Raw genomic sequence first — 20,866 nt, 5'->3', positions numbered from 1 at the left:
TTTTAGTTTTAATAAAAAAAAAAAAGAAACATGCCCCCCCCCCCCCCCCAAAAAAAAATGGAGTGAATGCATTTTCTTGAAAAGAAAATTGCTCATTTGTGAAATTAAAAAAAGAAATGTGATTTGTTGCCTAATGAGAAAAATAATGACAAAGCTCACCGAATGAAGATAGGATTCTTTGTACCATTACTGTCATTCTGTTGTGGGATTTTTATACTGCATGAATGAAAATGCATAGAAACCTTGGGGATGCAAGTCTTTTAGACTTATTTTTGAAAACACTTATTATTTCTTTATAATTAGTTCCAACTCACTAGTCTCTCCTCCACTGCATGTCAGCCTCATAGTAGCAGGTGAAGTCTCCCTCCTGGCATTCCGTCAGGTAGGGAACACGGCGAAACTTCTGGTGGTAGTAGACCAGCTTATTTTTAGACCGAATGCTGTCGATAGTATCTGGAAATAGAGAGAAACAAGCGGCATGCTGAGGGAAGGAAAACCAAATGAAGGCCGTGTTAGCTTGCACTGTGTCCTGTTGTTAGCCCCGTTAGCTTCTCTTACCTCTAAATGTGGTGACAGGAAGGTCCACGGTGTAATAGAACAGTTTAGTCAGAATTAGAGCTGGGTTTGGCAGCGCCGTCTGCTTATCCACGGCCGGAGTTTGTCGCGGAGGTTCGGGGTATACTGCTTTATCATAGTCGTTGGGCATTTTGTATCTTGTTTTGCTCAAGATTATACAGATCCTACAGTTCGACCTCGGCAGAGTTCCTTTCGAGGTGGCGCATGCGTAGTAGACACACCACAATGGCGAATTAGAGGTCAATAAAATATAAATAAAAAAATAATTTAGCAGCTGCGGGTTTTTTGTGATTATGACGGAAAAAGGATTTTGATGAGAAATAATGTAAAAAAATAAAAATAAAACGAAAATTTTCTCGAACATTATATTTAAAACACGAAGGTCGAAAAATAAAGGTTGAGCTGTTGTGCTTTTTAAATCCACTAGGAGGTGCAAGAGAGCTAGAAAGAGCTCAAAAGTTCCACAATTCAACACACATATTTTAATTATTTGATTAAAACATAGGCAAATAATCACTGATTAAAATGTTAAATGTGTATACATAATTGTTTTAGTGTTGATTTAATTATCTCATTCTTCAGTTTTACAAAATTTGTTTTATTTGTCAGCTTAAGTAATTAGTCTCTCTCAACAGGTCTCAGACTATAACAGAAAAAAAGTTTTACAGTTAAAGTGCTATGCAGAATTAATTATTGTATTTATTCAGCTTTATTTCAACCATCACAAACATTCATATTCCTTTGACAAAGTATTTATTTGTTGCTCTACTGTTGACCTTTGATAGAAAGCTAAATGTAAGGTATGACAACATAGTAATATTCAAAAAGTGCAGATTTTGAAAGAGTCATGCTTAAATTATCTTTAACAAGGATCCTAGGATTTTTTGGATCAAGTCCACAGCATCATAGATCCTTCACTGTACTTGAGGTACTTTTCTGCATATTCTTTTATTCTCATGAATATCACCTTTGTTTACCAAACGATTGTTTCACATTTGTAATGGTAGGACAGAAGAAACTTTTTATTTCTGGCATTCTTGCCAAAGAACCATCTAGCATATGGATTATTTTCGAGACTTGGTGAGTCAAAATGTCTCTGAAAGACCTCATTTTGTAGCTTTCTCCTGACAACATTCTGATTTCTTTTTACCTCCGTTTCCAGCCTACTCACTGGTGGCTAGATAACCATGATTCATATTCAAGTTCAGTAACCAGATCTTAAAAAAAACTACGTTCTTCATGTTTGAATTCATACTCCGGAAAAAAGAAAAACCCATGAACTCCTAATTAAAATCTCCTAGACAGACTGATTAAAATACAAAAACCTATCTGAGCAACAATTCAGACCCTGAGGACTGATGACTGCCATAGGTTCGGTTTCAAAGTAAACTTTAGGAGCGAGCTGTGTTTACAGGGAAGCAATTAAACTATTTGACCAGATCAGATTCAAGTCTTCTCTCAGATGACTCAGATATTATTGCATCACGTTGCATCTTCTAGTGTGTCTATCTTTAGCTGGTACCATGATCACATGAGTAAGTACACAAGTGTACCCAAGGAATTGTCTACACTCTGACAGCAGGTAGTTGTAGCAACAAACAAAGTCCATCTCATATTAGAGCAGAAAGTAAAGACTCATCAGAGTAAGGTTAAATCTTTAATTCGCTGGCTGGGATAAATAAAGTCCAATTAAACCTTGGTTTCATGACAGTGAAGCCCCCGTTGTCCTCCCTCTCTCCTTTATTGGTTGTACAGTTGCTGTCTGCTGGGCCTCCCAGCCCACCTCAGACCTTTCGCTTTACCCTTTTCCCTGTCGCTGTCTTCTCCTGTCAGGGCTTGGCAAAGATCGCCTTGTTTGAAAGAGAATATGTCTCTTGGATGGGGCCAAACACCAAATTAGAGTGCTTAATCTGTGTATCATCTTATGTGTGACACTTGCAGCAGTACTAGTTCCTTTTTCCTGCTCTCCTTTGCCTGGACGGCTGCAAAGTCATGGTCAGTATTGGGTCACTGTTTTGGGTTAATTTGGGTTATATTTTCGTCAGTTTTTCATGGCTGTATCCCATGATGTCCTTCATATGGAAGCATGTGTGTTTTTTGACTGGTGGATTTAAAAGCAATAGACTATTTAAATATTGTAATCGTTATCACTGAGGACACTATGTTAGATTAGTAGCTGGTTATGTAAAGAGTGAATTTCTAGTTCTTATTGGGAGACATAATTCACGTGGGACTTCTACAGCTAAAATAAGTCCTTACAAAATGACCTTTAGTACCCAGGTAGCTCTACTTTTATTTAAAAATATCAGAATGTGAAGAATGTTTGTGGATTAGTTCAAGACTGGAAAAGGTTGTTTTAATGTTTCAGTGCAAATCTCACCCATGTTAATTGAATGTTCAGGCGGTCACCTGCCTCTCTTCAGCGCTGCTTCTGGTGTTTTTCAGTCTCATCGCAAGTTCCACGCCCCACGGCACGGCCACATGGGGTTCCTGCCCCGCAGGCGCAGCAAGAAGCACAGGGGCAGGGTCCGCACGTGGCCCAAAGACGACCCCAGCCACCCCGTCCACCTCACTGCCTTCCTGGGATATAAAGCTGGCATGACCCACACTCTGAGGGAGGTGCACCGCCCTGGCCTAAGTAAGCGCATATTAGAAAAACAGTGAAGTTGTTCAGCTTCTAGTCACAAAAACTTAGTTACTACGTGCTATTCTCTGTTATTTGAATGCCAATAATTACCATCTCTTTTCTCCATCCATCCATCCATCCATCCATCCATCCATCCATCCATCCATCCATCCATCCATCCATCCATCCATCCATCCATCCATTTTCTTTACACCCTTGTCCCTTAGTGGGGTCTGGAGGGTTAATCTCTTTTCTATTTCTAGTAAATATAGCAGTTTTTTTTTCTGTGGCTTTCTAATTAATTTCAGTCTTCTGTTCCATTTCTTCCAACCTCATATATTTCCTCACATAAATTGTCAGAATACTAGTGGAAATATGCAGAAAGCTGAATATCATCTGAGAGATTTCTGCCACATTTACTTCCAGAAACTTCTTGGTTGAGTAAAAATAATTTTAAATTTTAATCTCCCAGGGATATGGCTTTGGTTTTAACTCTAAATACAACAGGATTAATATTTGTGGTCGTTTTTCCCCTGAGAAGTTGCATCTTGATCATGTTTCTGGCATAAATCTAGTTGTAAATTTGACCACTCATCTTGGCAGAGTTTGTAGTTTATTTAAATTTGTTGGTTTACTGGCTCAGAGTTTGCATTTAAGTAAAATCTCCATTAAAATTATTGGGTTCTGAGCTTAAAAAAAAAAAAAGTTAACTTCAAAAAATAAACAATAAATTCGCTCCTCAAGGTTGTAATAAAAGTGGCAGCACTGGAAGACCCTTGTTACTGTCCTCACTGAATCAACACATTCTGGATTGCCCAATTTTTTCAGCTGTCCACTTGGGCAAGTAAAATTCCTTTAAGGAAAATGTTTTAAAGTCAGAGGAGATAAAGATGGAGATATTAATGGAGAATACATTTGGGGGAATCAAAGTTGGGTTTTTAACCTAAGAATACTATACTGTACTGTCTCAATTAATCAATTAAATTAACATGTAAAAATCAATGTAAGATTTATAAGATTTATGCTGCTGATTTCAACATTCGACTGAAATTGTGTGTATGTACAATAAAACCATTTTCCACTTTTGTCTGCATTACAGAGATATCAAAGCGAGAAGAAGTTGAGGCCGTTACCATTATTGAGACCCCTCCAGTCATTGTTGTGGGGATTGTGGGTTATATTCAGACGGTCCGGGGCTTGCGTACTCTGAAAACCATCTTTGCCGAGCATCTCAGTGACGAGTGCAGACGCAGATTTTATAAAAACTGGTGCGTACAATGAGCGGTTCATCTTTCAGCGCCAACATTTAATTGAGAGACCAGCTAAAAAGCCGTCCGTTTCCACTGAGGCCGTCTGTGTTTCAGGGCGAAGAGCAAGAAGAAGGCTTTCACCAAGTACAGCAAGAAGTGGCAGGATGAGACCGGAAACAAACAGCTGGAGAAGGATTTGAATCTGATGAAGAAGTACTGTTCAGTCATCAGGGTTATTGTTCACTCTCAGGTGGGCTTAATTCACCTGTGCCACTGTGTAGCGACAACACTTCACAAGAAGCAGGCAACGGACAGAACAGCTTGTAAAAATCCCTAGCACGTTGGCTCAGGCCACGACACTGAGTCTGAGGAGGAGAACTGAGGAGTCCAGTTTCAAATATCAGTTTAAAAATATTTTTTCAGGATCAATACTGGCAGCTAAAGCAGATTATTTAAAGCTTGGAAAAGTTGTCAGATCTTAAAATGGCTTTATGGATCCTTGTTTTTTTCTGCACAGAGCCGATAACAACATGAGTCATTTTTATTATTAGAAGTCATTTTTAAATATGACTTCTAACAATTCTAATTGTAGCTGGTTGAAAGCCAGACGTCTTTCATCCCCCACTTAACGGCAACACAATCGCCCGAGACTTCAGGGTTTGATTTACTTGTCGTTCTTTTGTCTTGTTTCTAGATGCGACTGCTGCCCATAAGGCAGAAGAAGGCTCACATCATGGAGGTGCAGCTGAATGGAGGCAGAGTCACAGATAAAGTGGACTGGGCCAAGGAGCACTTGGAGAAAGCCGTGCCCATATCCGCAGTGTTTTACCAGGATGAGATGATTGATGTCATTGGAGTCACCAAAGGTCATGGCTTCAAAGGTAGGATCTGTGCTGTAGCTTGTTGCAGTAACAGGACCGTCCATAATACGCATGACAAGACAGATTGGATCTGTGCTTCCTACATTAAGGAGTTACAAGTCGCTGGCACACGAAGAAGCTTCCCAGAAAGACCCACAAGGGGCTGAGAAAGGTGGCCTGCATCGGTGCCTGGCATCCTGCACGTGTGGCCTTCACTATAGCTCGGGCCGGTCAGAAAGGCTATCAGCACCGCACTGAGATCAACAAGAAGGTTAACCTGATTTTCTCAAAACTATAAATAAATGACTAGTTCAATATGATGATAACTGCCTTCACCTCTGAGGCTTCCTAATGTGTCCTCAGATATTTCGTATCGGCAGAGGCGTTCACATCCAGGATGGAAAGGTGGTGCGAAACAATGCCTCCACCGGCTACGACCTCAGTCAGAAAACCATCACTCCAATGGTACCATCTGAACTCATGTCACTGCTTGTGATAACACTCATATTCACAGCACTCTCCAAATTTATTGGCACCCTTGTAAAGATGAGCAAAAATCTTTAAAATCAATTCAGGAGTCAGCTCAGTTTTCTGTATTTTCTCTCCATAGGGGGGTTTTCCTCGCTATGGTGAAGTAAATAATGATTTTGTCATGGTGAAAGGCTGCGTTGTTGGTGCTAAAAAACGTGTCCTCACACTCAGAAAGGTAGGGAGACGATACGTTTTACAGAAAAACGTATCGTTCAGGTGTGATGTTAGACCTTTCTTATTTGAGATACTTAAACACTGAAGTTAAAGTTGAAATTCAACTAAGTATGCGTGTCTTCCTGCAGTCCTTGCTCACACTCACGTCACGCAGGGCCAAGGAGTCCATTGAGCTCAAATTCATCGACACCACTTCCAAATTCGGACATGGGCGCTTCCAAATGGCCCAAGAGAAGAGAGCTTTCATGGTGAGTGTGTTAAAGCTTAATTTCAATAAGTACAAAGCAAGAAGCAAGTTTATCATAGCATGAATTTGCAATTTAAGGATCAGAAGTTTTTTTTTTTTTTTTTAAATTTAACCTCTCCTCTGTTCATAGGGGCCACTGAAAAAAGATCCTCTAAAGACAATGCCACAACCTCTGTCAGAGGAGGCCTGAAAGAATGGCTTCTGATAATCTACTTGCAGAACAATAAATATGTTTTACTAATTCACAACGTGTTTTTGTTTTTTTGAGTTTGTCTTTCTCAGAATCTTACCAGGAATAGACGCATGTTTTTCTATTATGAACAAGGTCTGCACATAAAACTTGAAAACATGACACATTTAGAAATTTTAAATCATTTTTAATTTGAAAAGAACATAAAATAATATCATGCAAGATGGATGGATGGAATGATGAAAGTCTTTTTGTGTTGTGCAGTTTCAGTTGATCAGTTTTGCACTACTTAAAAAAAAGAAGAAATTTGTTAGTTAATAAATGCAATTGAGTAAACTCCCTGAAGGGGGCGCTTATCCTGGTCCCCACAGTTCTGGTGGTCCCAAGGTCACAGTTTGAGTTCAGCAGGAAGCATTTTTCCTTCACTAATTACAAGGTCATTTAGGATCACCATCAACCTGCTGCACTCTCAAAGCGTCATCACAACAGATGCACAACATCTAGTTTTCTTCAACATTACATATGCTCTGCAGCCACAGGGTGGCGCTATTCTGACATGTATTCCTGAGACTCCATGGAAGACTGGTGGGAAGTTGAAATCACAGAGGAATGGCTGGATGCAGGTGGGTTTTCCAGGCCAGATGTCATCAGGGGCAGATATAAATCATCCATGTTGGGCATGACGAATATTTTCTGTTCAGATACAGAGAGTAAACACATTTACCAATCAATACAGGGATTTTTAAATCACATGAAGGCGACGCAGACGGTGAATTGACGGACCGACCTGGAACTCGCACTGGAGTTTTTTCTCGATCCACTCCGTCACGTGAGTGAAGGTGACCTCCCTCTCTCCAAGCATGGGCCGCACATGGAGGTCTAACCTGGGAGGGCCTCGGAAACTATACCTGAAACCAAACAAGAGTTAGTGAGGAACACGACGGAAGATGAAAACATACATGCAGTTTCTTGTAAATATGAAAATCTTAAAAAGAAATTACGATCCGGACGGTAAAGGTAAGTACCAGATCCTATCAGTCGGAGGAGGAGGTATGTTGATGGTGAGTGTTCCAGAAAGCTCCAGGACCTCGACACTGAGCATCAGGGGCATGTTGGAGACTTCGGCTATTTTCTTCTTGATGTACTCATTTTCGGTGGCTTTTTGGAAGTATTTGGATTTTGCTATTTTATCCACGAATCTCAGGATTTTCCTGCCTGTACTACCACCTGCGTGCCTGCAAAGAAGAAAAACTGCAAAGTTGGCGAGTAAATCAGTAGCTTTGCACAGCTGATATGTCGTGCTTCTGTGATTTAATTATGTTCGTGGCAAAAATTCACCCATCAGCTCCTGCAGGAGTGTTCTTATCACCCTGTGAACTCTGTGGATCAAATGGGGGTATTTCCTCTTCGTCAGAAGACCCAGCACTGGAGGACTCTTCGTCACTATCTGCTAGTATACACAGCCTGGGCTTAAAGCTAAAAAAAAAACAAAACAAAAAAAACACAGTTGCATACGTTGCTGTGAACCTCGAGCTCTGAACTTTTTTCTTCATTAAACCCCAGCATATTCATGTAAAGTTCCCTAGGGGGGCTCACCCCATTTGCAGGTTCTCAGGAATGTTGTGAGCTTCGGCCTCTCCCTCTTTGCCCAGCTTACACAGGTTCATCTTAGTCTCCAGGGTCATCTGAAGGCAGCCTGTGTACACTAACTCCAGGTCCAGCCACAAACCTGGAGGTCAAACGGGAGGAGGAAGATAAGTAGCGGGGATACGGACAAACAGTGTTCTTAATGGACTCTGATCTAAGCCATGAGGTTGTCTTGGAGCATGAGCCAAAAGCTAATCTGGCCGGAGTGATGCTAGATCAGTAGGGCCTAGCTTTGACATGTCCTGGATGGAAATGCTAGATTAAGAGGATTGCTAATCACTTCACTAAGTGAGACAATGAGAGGGTGCGATCCTATTTGTTACACAACAAACAAGATTATGACCTGAACCATCTGAGTACACTTGTTTTGCTTGCTAGATAGAAATAAAAAATATAATGGGATACTTAGGTTAGGTTTACTTTTAAGAGTAATTGGAATTTTCATGTTCAGCTTGATCATTTTACTAACAATTTAAATATTTGTGGTTTCGTTCCAAGAAATTAATACCAAACCATGATGTTTATCCGCTCATCGTAAACCAAATTTAGGAAAAATCTATTACCATATTTTCCAAACTGGGGTACATGTGCCATTAGTGGTACTAAGAAGATATTTTGAATTATTCTTTCAGCGAGAGTCAGGGTGCACCACGGTCAGGTCAGGTCGCTAGTCCATCACAGGCAGCAAAAAGGCACATGGGATGAACAATGATGCACTGATGCACCAACTCCTAGGGCCAATTTCAACTTACATACATACACTGGGACTGTTGAAAGAGGACAGGATTATGTATGATGTCAAATTAACATTGGAGATGTCCTTAGTTTGCCTTTCTTTGGTTTCTAGATCACTATGTCGTGGCTGTTCTTTCTTTCTAATTAACTTATCTGTATCGTCTGACTCTATCCTCAGCCTTGCTTAAGCTTATCTCTTTCTGCAATACCAGTCCACCACAATGTTGTTTGCCAAGTTTTCCGAGTTTGGATTAATCAGCCTCACAAATTCCATGTTTATTTTTTCTTGTCTGTTTAGTACTTTCAGTCTTCATTAACAAAGTGTTTTGGCTTTTTTCAGAGGCACTAATAAGACTGGCATAAAGCGTGCTGTACCTCTGCGATCCAGTGCAGGTGTTGATGTGGTTAAGACCTGAGGAAGGCAGCTTCCCATGTCCAGATCAGCTAGGGTCAACTCATTCATGAAGTAAGGCAACTGTATAAAACAGGAGGAGAATTTCATCTGTAAGTACGGAGTATTGATATCAAAGAGAAAAACCTCACAGAGGCAGAGATCTACCTCTCAAACCAATAAGCAGGAAGGGTTAGCTGAGGTGTGGATGAATGTGTGTGCATGCAGGAGACTATAAGGGACGGTGTGAGGCAAAAAGAAGAGGAAATGAGTAATGAGTGATGCAGCGTCATCATTTCTCTTCTGTAGTATCCCACCTGCCTTGGAAACCTGGGAGAGTGCATTGTCAGCAAACGCTCTCGCTCTCATGTAAACAAAGAGCTGAAGAGTATGTGTGACTGTTGTAAAGTCTTATGATCTTGTGCAAAGCAATACTTAAAGACATGCAATTTATCATTGTTAAACCGTTAACGTGCCCACTGCCGATGTGATAAAAAGAAACGAGTGTCTCATTTTTGCTTTAATGTAGTCGGTTACATGCAAGTCCTTGAACACTCCCTGATGGATCAAATATTTTCTAAAAAAAAAAAACATCTGTCAGGAACACCAAATCAGTCAGCTTCACCTTGATCTTACTGAGTTTCTTCTGGATTTTGTGAGCCACTTGATCGGCCCAGTATTTTTCTCGGAGAAAGTCCCAGAAAATCCTCCCCACCAGAGAATTTATCCACGCAGGCTGGCTGTCTGTGGAGCATCCACCCGACTCAGTGACTGCCCCGATGTCCCCTCCAGCTTCACTCCCAGAAACACAATTTTCAGTGGAAATCTGTGGAGAATATAAAGAAAGTTATTCTAACGGGTGACAAAATAAGCAGCTTGGATCTGGTACTTTGTTTAGTCAGTAATTCCAATTACAGTGCCTTGCAACAGAATTCCCAGGACTTTAACTTTTCACATTTTAACCATGTCACAACTTCAGCATGAACAAGGAAGCTGGTTAAAGTGGCAGATAATAGTGTGCTATGTGCATTTCATTGAAAAATAACATTGTTATACTAAACTGTATTTGCAAGAAATCTGCTTGTCAAATTAATGCTAAAATATCTAGTATTTTCTCAAACCATATTTAAAAGGGCAAACTTTGACAGTTCAAATTCCAGATTTATTTCTTTTTATCCCAATAAAAACCCACTGATTCCCATAAATCCCCAAAGACAGTTAGCAACTTTGAAAATTCTCAGGATTTTATGCAAGGCACTATATGAGTCATATTGGAGCTAAAGCTAAGTACAGATGTAGCTTGTGGACCTTTTTGCCAGCTGAGGGGCTTCCTTTGTTACTGCAGCTGGGGCTGAGAGCGGGACTATTTCTGTCTGAGCCAATCAGCTGCATCATGTAGGTGCTGTACTCCAGCAGCGTTCTTGTTTTCATCGACAAGTCGGCAAACTCCTCTGGGGCTTCCTTAACAGCCTCTCCGCCGCCAGTCTGTGCTTCTGTGTGACAGATAGAAGATGACAGCTGGTTGATAAAACCCCGATTTTCTGCATGAACGCCTTATCAAAATAAGATAAGTTGCTCACCAGGTAAATACATTCTTATTACCTGTGTTCTCCTCTGGGTTCGATTCACTTTGGGGCGCAGCCTTCGAAGCAGACAGAAGGTGCTGAAACCATTCCTCTTTCTCTCTTCCTGTGCGGCCAAACAGGTACAGAGTGGCAGGAGACCGTTGGCTAGGGATGCTGGGTTTCTCTGCTGTTTCACCCTCCTCCTGCCCTTCCAATAGACTCTCTACCTCCAGCTCCCCCTCAGCCAGAGTGATGGAGATGGGGTACTTCTTGTTCCAAACCCTCTTGCGAGCTAAACCAGGAGGCACCAGAGACACCTGGGAGGAACAACATTTGCATCAGCCACTGACAAATAGCAGTCGTTTCCATTTTATCTTCATTCTTATAAGCCTTAAATGTGCATGTCAAAGGGACGGCATGCAAAATGTTTCTCCTGTCATTAAGCTGAAAGGCTTTGCAAGCTTGCTAAGTGCAGAGAGGTCAAGTTTGTTCAGTGCATCATCACTTGGTCCTGTAGGTCTGTCACCTCAGTGTTAGGTGACAAAGTGGGTGCAGACAGGTCAGTGTGAAAAGTTCAGTTCAGAGGTCACCTCTGCTTTCTCCTTCTCCCCCCCGTCAAGGTCTGTGCTCTGTTCTAAACAGGTTAGATTTGTTTGATCAAACATTCACCTTGCTGTTAGCCAGCTGGCAAGTACGGTTGTGCAGAAACACGGCTTCGTGGAGTGGCTCATCAAAAGCTGCCCACCGGGGAATGTTGGCACGGGGGTTTGCCAAGTGAAGCCTGCTGCCATCCAGCGTCACATAAACTGAGTGCATTATGGAGGGGTGGAAGGTGTCGGGATCATAGCTGTGCGCCTCATTCATCCAGCCCTGAAAAAAAAAAAAAAAAAAAAAAAAAGATACACCTCCAAATCTAAAATCACAAATTGCAATGGAAGCAATAAATAACCTGTGAGTTGGTGATAAAGTCTCAGCGACAGAGCAAAATGTAACAGTACAGCTCAGCAGGAGGGGAAACATGAGACCCGGCAGAATGCATCCATCTCACTCCACAGTGGATGTATCTGAAATGTCTCTTTGTTTATCTCAATAACTCTGTGTTCATTATGACCTTCTCCAAGATGCTGAACTTGCAGAGCCTGCAAGCAGTTTGTTAGACAGAATTAGCCTCAAAATTAATCTATGATGGGCTGCTCATGCTTTACAGCATCTCAAATATCTGATGCTGCGCAGACCTTCCCTCATGCCAAAATCATAATACAGCTGCGGGCTTGTTTTTACATAGCCAAATAAGTAATATGACAAAGAGAAAGCTCCTAAGGAGATCAAGCAAAGGAATAATTTCTAAACTTTCTTAGGGATTTAATTCTAAAAAGAAAAAAGCAGGAGTAATCCACCTTAAACCTCCAGCACCACTGGAGAGGAATCTCTGACCACTCCTCTTTACAAAACTTCCCTAAATCCTCGGCCCTCTTCTCTTAACTGACCAAGATTAAAAGTTTGGGTCTTAAAGAGTCTAACTTGTATTTATAAACACAAAACAACATTACTAATTCAAAAAAAAAAGTAGAGTTTCTCAGGAATTACCTCAATGATTTCTGTGTCCATGGACTTTCCATCCAGCAGATCTACGTTCATGGGAGTGGAATTGCCTTGAGACCCCTGTTTGTTTCTGCCGCGGACACGTCGGGGGGCAAACACGAAGACCACCACTAAGCCCGATATAAAGCCACATGCAATCCCCATGGACAGACCGGCGAAGTACGGTGGCAGAGGGAGAACAAAGAGTCCGTAAGCCAGCAGACCTACGGGGATGAGCCAGTAAAAAGGCAACGATGTTCCTGAAAAAGAGACTTGAGATTGGAGGTTTGTTTCGGGATACTTCCCTGCAGATCTCATCTGAAGCTCCATTACATCCCCATAGGTGCAGATTTCGAGATCCTTATCTCGGCTTTGCGTGTTTTGTTTCGGGAAGACTGAAGATTGCATCAGTTGATCTTTCTGGAGTCTTTTGAGTGGAGCGTCACACACAGCTCTGTGCTCACTGTCCGCTCTCTTTCTGCACCTGAGGTCCAAATCTTCACTGCTCCCGTCTCTTTCACAGCTTCCCTGGGAGGCTGACGAGTCTCCTGTACCAGATGCTCTGCCCTGCTTGGGACTTCCAGAGCTCTCATCCCCCATGATCTTACTCAGCATGCTTAATGGATCCTGCATGGCCTCTGAAAACCTCCTCCTGGTGTCCTCCAGTTCAGCAATCAGGGAACTGCCCCGGGGTTCAGTGGGAGACATGCTGCCGGCAGACAGGGAGGATGCCCATTCCTCATTTTCGCTAAACACCCCTGATGCAGGCCCGCATTCTGGCATCTTTGGATGAGTGACTTGCTTCCAGGGATGCAGATGTAGCTTGGAGTCCGACTTTGACAGATTGTTATCAGGCTCACCCCGGCGGGAGATTTCTGTACTGAGGGACTTGACTAGGCTGAGGAGGGGCTTACCTCTCAGGGTGCTGCTCTCCTTTGGCTTCAGGTCTGTGGAGGAGGATTTGACCAAGCCAGTCGAGATGAGGAGGTCTGCTGAGGATGATGTTAAATCTGTTAAAGAGCCTGGAGATGAAGGTGAGTGTGGCAGGTAGAGAGGCTGGAGGCGGTGGCTTTGGTTCAGGTCTAGATTCATCCTTAGCCTGAGGTCATGCTGGCAGTCCAGGGTTTGCGGTTTGTCTTTGGAAAAGACAACAGAGGGACCTTCATCAAGGTGGTCCAAGCTGAAGATAAGCTTGCTCTCCTCCATGATGAATAGAAACCAGGAGTTAAAGTCATGAACGTGAAACTGTAGGTCTAGCTGCAGTTTATCCAGGCGTACCTTGCAAATGGAGTGAAACAGGGACAAGATGTTAAACTGTGGCTAATGTATCAGCAGCAAGACATCCACTTTACACTTTAATTTCCCTTTTAGTTGCACTGCCCTTGTTTCCAATCCTCTCTGTAGCTTTCCTTCATTTTAAGCTATCCCTCTGCAGGCATTCAGGGAACCAGAGATGGCCAAAGTGGAATAAGCCACTTTTTAAATGCCTCCAGATCAGCAGAGGCCCTTGTGAGCCCTTGAGTTCTCCCAAAGTGTTTATCTCATAACTTTTTTGTTTTTTGTAATAACATTAGTCTGTTGGTCATTTTGGAACCTCACCATGCATCGTTTCTTTAAACTCAAAAAGTCACGTTCAGGTAAAACAAGATATATATAGATTGATAAGCCCCAAACCAAGACATAAGCAAGACATAAGCGAGCTCATGGCCTCATGGCCAGTAGGGGGCTCCACTCTCACACTATGTCTCAGATCATCATCATAAGAATGTTTTTTCAAATGAACAAGAAGACATTTTTGAAATGTCTTTTTGTTCATTTTTTTTTCTAATTTAAATACTAGAAAAAAAAAGAAACCTTTTGATCATATTTTAATTTGGTGAGATGGACTTGTATTTACAGAGCCAATTAAAAATGACCACTTATGTCAAAGCTGAGCCAAAACTTTACTTTGTTGCAAACACAAAGAACAAAAAAGTCTGGCTTTTAGCAACTGTGGCCCATTAAAGCTTTGAAAGCACAGCAATTAGACCAAGCCCTTGAGAGCATGCTGATCTATAGCAAGCCTTTTAAAAGTTTGTTTACAGTGAACAACCACAGCCATGCATTATGTCAGGGAGACTGGACAGAGTACACAATGTCATAAGATCCAGGCTAAGAGTGGATTAACTGTGAACGTCAATATTTGTGCACTTAAGAGCTTTTAATAAAAGACTGACCAAAAATTATGTTATTAAAGTGAGTTTTATCATTCATTTGTTCTATCAACAGATTCTCATGGTGCAAATATTATTTTCTCATGTGCATTCAAATATTACATTTGTGCAATTTTTTTAAATCTAAGTGTAAAGATTTTAGATAATCCACCAAATTAAACGGTTTTGCAAAATAAATAAATAAATAAATAAAAAAAATATCACTCCTATACATCATAGTAGGAATTCATTAGCGACTTGTGCAGCTTACTGTATGGTTCTACAATAGGCCTCCACTTCATGAACATCATCAGGACATCAATTTGAACACAAACCCCCTGGACTTTTTCGTTTTCAATCTAATTAACCAGAAGTGCCGCTCTGCATATGGTTAAGCTGCTGCTGCTGCAGACGATCCTGCGTCAGGTTAATCAATTTTGACTCAGGAGTCAATTTGAGAAAAGTTCCTGCTGACATAAGGAGCAAAACCTGAAATATATTTGCTGCTGAGTGGAGTCAGAAGAGGCCTGGCAGCTTCCCAGGGAGAACTCTGAAATATTCTCAGCTCAAATAAGAGGAGAAAGGAAAATACTCCTACCTGAACATCAATAGTAAAGCAATTTTTTATGATTGACATTATTTTATTTGTTTTAGAGAGCGGTTCCCAGACTATTCAGCTAACTGTGGAAGAGACCCACGACCCAGAATAAAGGCAACAAAAACAGCATCAAGTGCCAACACACCACTCTTATCTGCAATCAAATCCCTATAATTAAATGCGCTGTATAAAAATACACATAACATTTCTTTGTCATTGTGCCAAATTAAATCTGACTAAGCATTTACTGTTTTAGTTAGGATTAGCTAAATTATTTCTGATTGCTAAATGCTAGAATAAAAAGTTCTTTACATTAACAGGCTTACAAACAGTAAAATTATTACGACTTTAAATAATTTGGGAAAGGCCACATGACGATATCATGGCCCTGTGAGCTTCAGGTTAATTCCCAATGTTTGAGTTAACTGGAGACACAACTATGGGTGAATTGTAAGACTTCTACAATACTGGATCTTTTTTAAGTTCAATTTCCAGATATCTACAAGTGCCAAGTTATACAAAAGTAATGGTATAAAAGATTAAACACACCACTGGCATGGATTGAAAGGAAATGCGCTCATGGGACAAAGGAGATATTTCATCTTGTCTGATGAAACCACAATTCAAGCGTTTGGTCACAATGACTATGAGGAAAAATAGAAAGTTTCAAGGTCTGGGGACACCATACCAACTGTGATGTACAGGAGGAGCAGAATCATGTTTTGTGGATGTTTTTCTGCAGGAAGAACATGTGCACTCTAAAAACACATCATAATTATCATGAGTAATGGACATTATGTGAAAAATACCAAAACAACAACTCAAGACATTAGCCAAGAAATAAAGCTTGAACGCAGATGGTTCTTCCAAGTGGACAATGACTCTAAGAATCTCTGAATTTTGAAAAGTCTTTCATAAAGTCTAACTGTCTTTTCTTTATCAGAGAAACAGATGTTTATCAGAAATCAGATGTTTACCTACACACACACACACACACACACACACACACACACACACACACACACACACACACACACACACACACACATATCAGGTGCATGGGTAGCAGAAATCCAGGATGCAGAATGAAAACTAGTTGCTGAAGGTATGAATGATTGGTATCTGATAATCAATTTTAATGGAATACTGAGTCATAAACAAAACTGATTAACGGCTATCGGTGGCACAACACCAGCCACATTTTTTCCCCCCCCCCCACCCCCGCCCCAATCTGCCTAATTCGCTTCTTATTTGTAAATACAAGCAGAGACGAATAAGGTAAAATCTCGATGAAACCATCTGAAAATCTCACACTGACCTGACCCTAAAGTCAGCATTGTGAATTGAGTAGCGTGTCACTCTGTCTATCCTGGATTAGGAGTTGCAATGGGATAAAATGCAATAAATAAAATAAAATGAAAGATTAGTTTTTGCATAGCAGAAATGAGAAATGGGAGGTTATGCCTCTGGGATGACACAATGATTGCAGACTAAAAATAGGCAGAACATTTATCCCAATGCTATCAGAGTGGAATCTACCTCTAATGTCTCCCACAGGCATTTTGATAATTATAAAAAAAAAAAAAAAACTTTAATAACTGAGAATCGATTCGTACTGTATGACTTTCATCAAGAAAAAGTCTTATTTGAAGACAAATAAATGATCAGCTATTGGAGATGTTTTCTGACTCCACAATTCTACTACTTTTGGAAAAACCGCCATCTGCAATGCAAATGTCAGATTATTTGCACTCGTCAATAACAGCAGTAGGACCTACTCACCTGATTGTGACATGCTTAAGAAGATGGCGTTGTTTATTCGGTAACGATGCTCTCATCGTTAAATGCAGAAGCGTGCATGAAGCGTGGGTCTGCAGTGTTCAGCCCTCCTGCAGCTGCAGAGCGCAGTGTGTGTTGCTGCTGCTGCTGCTGCTGCTACGCATCGGTATCCATCCATCTGTGTACCAGCAACTTTACTGCCCTATGGAGGTCCTCCTCGTCTCGAAAATTCACTCAAACTTAATTAAAATCATTCAGTCATTCAACCCGTCGCTGTTTAAGCGTCGCTGCTGACTCCAATAAGCGTGAGGCCAGTTCGGTTCATCATAAAACCATTACAGGGAATCCTGACCGCAGAGAGGACTCTTTAATCCAGATTAGATGCGAGCGGCGGCGGTGGCGGTGGCAACTCCTCCTCCTCCTCTTTTTCCCTCCTCCTCCTCCTCCTCCTCCCCCTCCTCCACCCTGCTGCCTCAGCAGCGTCAAAACACGGAGTGAGTTTAACTCCAACACCGCAGTCCTGTACGCAGATTTATGTAAGTGCACGACCTGGAAAATTCTGGCCAGGCAGCACAAAATCGCTGCTAACACAGACCACTGCAGTCAGACATTTTCCTGTGCCTTTAAATGACCACCAGGCTGCACCAAGGACCTCAAGCCTAATATTTAAACAAGACTGCATAAAATTGGTGTTAATTATTATTATTTTAGGATTTGTTCCAAGTGCACTTCAGCCTCGTGGCGGTGGGAAGTGGTAGCGCTTTTCTATTGACACTTCATGCTGATTATGTATAAATTAACGAACAAAACATGTTTATTGTATTCCAGGTGGCCACTTTAAAGCAGTTAGTAATATTGTAGTCAACGTCTCTGATCTTTGAATCCATATAAATATTCACATCACGGGCAAATTTATGTGTAAAGTTATTTTTATTCAACTGAGAAGCTTGTTTCAGATTGAAAATTGTAATTAAACAAGTATCAGTTTTGTCTATGCTTTATGTGCACAGCTTTTTTTTTAATACAAAAAAAAAACAAACTGGAATGACAAAAACTATTCACACACTGCGCAGTAATTTATTTTTGCATGTTTCCGGCAGTGATGATGTCCAAGAAAAGTCAATCATGATAATTGTTTTCTGTGTCGACAATAAACATTCGTTAAGCTATCTAATAAAATCCGCGTGTGGCCAAAACTTTTTGGCAACGTTTTAGTTCGAAATTCAAACCGAGCCGGAAGTTACCGGAAGTTGCGCAATCTCGTTGCGTTTTGTCTCAGTGCGGCAGAGTGCAAGGGATTAAGTTCACCGACAGCGATGTCGTTTTGCTCGTTTTTCGGCGGAGAGGTCTTTAAAGACCACTTTAAACCAGGTATCTTCTTCTCTACACTTACTTCTTATGACGTTTTTACGCTTTCTGGCCAACGTAAGCTGTTGGTCTGCCCGTTGTGTTATTGCTTGCGTCACGCGCTATGTAACTTTTAAAGTGTGTCCAGTAAATGAAATTTAAATGCGCCTTGGACCGGAACATAGTGGATGAGTTAGTATTATGCTTGCAGAAAAGCATTTTCTGTTTTCTAATTTTGTAATTTTTCTAATTTTCTAGTTTTCTAATCCTTCTTTTGGTTGCACTATGACGCAACTCTTACACAAATCTTACAAAACAAGATAATTATTACTACGGGTTACATAATTTTCTCGTTGAATGAATCTTAACGAGGTTTTACGTGGTTAAAAAGGAGAACATAACATAGGGAAATATATAAGCATTAAAGCTCTAAATACTTAGAAAAAAAATACATATGAACAGAACTCGCATGCTCAGGTGTGAGATACTAGAAGCTTTATGCTATTCTAAATAATACAGTCACAACCACATCAAATCTGCTAATGGTTCTCAGTTGGATTTAGATCAGGCCTTGAGTTGGCCATTTTTCTAAATGCGCATTTCTTTTTGTTTGTTTATTTGGATCCCCATTAGCCATTACCGTGACGATGGCTACTCTTCCAGGGATCCACATCGTAAAACAACCCATTTATTACAAAAACAGTTGCTCACACTTAGCATTGCATTAGTATATTGATTCAGAAATAATTGCAACACTTTATATGATAAAATAATTGAACAAGACTCTTTTAAAAGCATTTCTTATTTTCATTTCCTAGTATTTCATCCAGCATTCCTGTTCCATGGTGGAAAAGTAAAACAAGCCTTTAAAGCATGCTTTGTACTAAGTGTGTGTTATTTGTGAATAAATAAAAGTTGAAATTACTTGATCAAAGCAATTAATTTTTTTTTACTCTAATATACTTTTTTTTTAAAATAATGCCTTGTATTTTGCTCCCCACAGCATCATGCAGCCAAAATTACTTTTTATAGTTTGAATACTGCACTCAGGTTTCACAGGTTCCATTTCAAACAACAAACTTCTCGTAACTTTCTTTTTTCAACAACTTCGTTCTTGTCAGATTTGCATTATTTTGTGTTCGTCTGTCACACAGAGTACCAAAGATGACATGAAACTTGGGTTAAAAAAAAAGTTCTTGGCGTGTGAATACATTTGTAATGGATTGAAACCACAACTTTTCTAAGATCCCTTCTCCTTTTTCTCTCAGGGATTTACGTTTGCTCTAAATGTGACCATGAGCTGTTCTCCAGTCGCTCCAAGTACGAGCACTCGTCCCCTTGGCCGGCCTTCACGGAGACCATTCATGAAAACAGTGTATCCAAATTTAAGGAGAGGCCCGGGGCTTATAAGGTGCCTTCAAGCTTTCAGATTATTAGCAGAATACTGCAAAACCAACGATTTCTCCTTATAAAAAAAAGACAATACTTACACGTTGTTTTGACTAATTAGTGTAACGTTTTCCCAGGTGAAGTGTGGGAAGTGCGGAAACGGACTGGGACATGAATTTGTGAATGATGGTCCAGCCAAGGGCGTTTCCCGCTTCTGAATCTTCAGCAACTCACTGAAGTTCGTCCCTAAAGGTGAAATCTTTAGTCTTCGTTCCATTAGCAACATATTATAACAAAACCAGGCAGCCTTTGTGTAGCAATGCATTGCCAAACATCTTTCTAATTTGAAGAAGTTGTTGAATGTCTCGTTTTTGTCCCCACCCTCAGATAAGGTCGATGGACAGTAAGGTGAGCTGCGATTCAGGAGTCTGAAGGACCAGAAGCCTCTCTGTGCTGCTGCAGGTGCGGACAGTGAATGAAGTGTTCTGGGACAAAGTCCTCTCAGGGAACCCCAGGACTCTGATGAACTATGACCTCACTGGAGAGCAAGGACAGAGAGAGATGGTGGAAACCATTTGATTATGCAATTATCACCGATTGAGCTACAAGGTTGATCACACCGATCACATCGTTATGCAAACAGACTGTTTATATCAACTCTGTGCTTTTTATCAGTCGATCTGAAAGAAATGGGACAAGTTTATTTTTAGAGACTTTTATGTAATATTTATTAGTTTTATCAAATGAGAAAAGCATCTTATACAAATTGTGCACAGTGTTTAAAATAAGAGTCAAATAAATGTATTCAATCAAATTTGTTTGTGTTTAGTCTAATACCAGCCTGGAGAAAAGCTGCCATTGCTTTAAATGCAAAATGTTGCCACTAGGTGGAAGTAGCGACATTAAGATCAGGCGTTAGACTAGACGGCCAGATCTGTTGACACTTGATCTGGACGCACCAGCTGCTTCCAGTTTAAGCTCGCTCAGTTTCCCAAAATTTTCATTTCCAAACTAAAGCGTAACTAATGTAAGATTTAGGTAATTTACATCTGAATGGGGGAAATGTCATATTTCTCTTTTTCTGTGGGAGAAGTTTGTAGAAATAACTTCCAGCCAGGTGAGTGTCAGAGCTGCTTGTTGCAATCCCTGAGACTTCCAAGATGTTCTGGTTCTTTCTTTTTTTAGGCA

General features: G+C 40.8%; 4 protein-coding genes across 4 annotated transcripts in view; 2 read left to right on the top strand and 2 right to left on the bottom strand.

The window, feature by feature from the left end:
- ndufb10 (NADH:ubiquinone oxidoreductase subunit B10) overlaps nt 1-795 on the bottom strand; it is a 5,011-nt gene extending 4,216 nt beyond the window's left edge. Inside the window, exons 1-2 of the mRNA XM_015033634.1 lie at nt 559-795; nt 315-453 (exon numbers count right to left, since the gene is read on the bottom strand). Of these exons, the coding sequence (XP_014889120.1) occupies nt 315-453; nt 559-706 (287 nt within the window). The 5' untranslated portion in view covers nt 707-795. The remainder of the gene's footprint in view (nt 1-314; nt 454-558) is intronic.
- A 1,568-nt stretch (nt 796-2,363) lies between these two features.
- On the top strand, nt 2,364-6,509 carry LOC106948145 (60S ribosomal protein L3). Its single transcript, XM_015033633.1, has 10 exons — nt 2,364-2,571; nt 3,022-3,214; nt 4,302-4,470; nt 4,567-4,702; nt 5,147-5,333; nt 5,423-5,583; nt 5,676-5,777; nt 5,923-6,018; nt 6,146-6,265; nt 6,395-6,509. The coding sequence occupies exons 1-10, from the start codon at nt 2,569-2,571 to the stop codon at nt 6,452-6,454; spliced, it is 1,227 nt and encodes a 408-aa protein (XP_014889119.1). The 5' UTR covers nt 2,364-2,568; the 3' UTR covers nt 6,455-6,509.
- A 115-nt stretch (nt 6,510-6,624) lies between these two features.
- Nucleotides 6,625-17,688, bottom strand: LOC106948144 (testis-expressed sequence 2 protein-like). Its single transcript, XM_015033632.1, has 12 exons — nt 16,946-17,688; nt 12,380-13,651; nt 11,462-11,662; nt 10,830-11,109; nt 10,536-10,720; nt 9,853-10,053; nt 9,212-9,311; nt 8,051-8,183; nt 7,793-7,930; nt 7,480-7,689; nt 7,242-7,362; nt 6,625-7,147 (listed from the first exon to the last, which is right to left on the bottom strand). Exons 2-12 carry the CDS (start codon nt 13,577-13,579, stop codon nt 7,001-7,003), a joined length of 2,916 nt encoding a protein of 971 aa, XP_014889118.1. The 5' UTR covers nt 13,580-13,651; nt 16,946-17,688; the 3' UTR covers nt 6,625-7,000.
- A 481-nt stretch (nt 17,689-18,169) lies between these two features.
- LOC106948143 (methionine-R-sulfoxide reductase B1-A) lies at nt 18,170-20,492 on the top strand. Its single transcript, XM_015033630.1, has 4 exons — nt 18,170-18,313; nt 19,558-19,700; nt 19,816-19,930; nt 20,066-20,492. Exons 1-4 carry the CDS (start codon nt 18,259-18,261, stop codon nt 20,083-20,085), a joined length of 333 nt encoding a protein of 110 aa, XP_014889116.1. The 5' UTR covers nt 18,170-18,258; the 3' UTR covers nt 20,086-20,492.
- The last annotated feature ends 374 nt before the right edge of the window (nt 20,493-20,866 follow it).

The sequence above is a fragment of the Poecilia latipinna genome, unplaced genomic scaffold (assembly GCF_001443285.1).
Source record: "Poecilia latipinna isolate Pla-1442-1.1 unplaced genomic scaffold, P_latipinna-1.0 Scaffold275, whole genome shotgun sequence".
NCBI classification, from domain to species: Eukaryota; Metazoa; Chordata; class Actinopteri; order Cyprinodontiformes; family Poeciliidae; genus Poecilia; species Poecilia latipinna.
The sequence above is the reverse complement of the archived record's forward strand: the minus strand, read 5'-3'. Positions and strand labels throughout refer to the sequence as shown.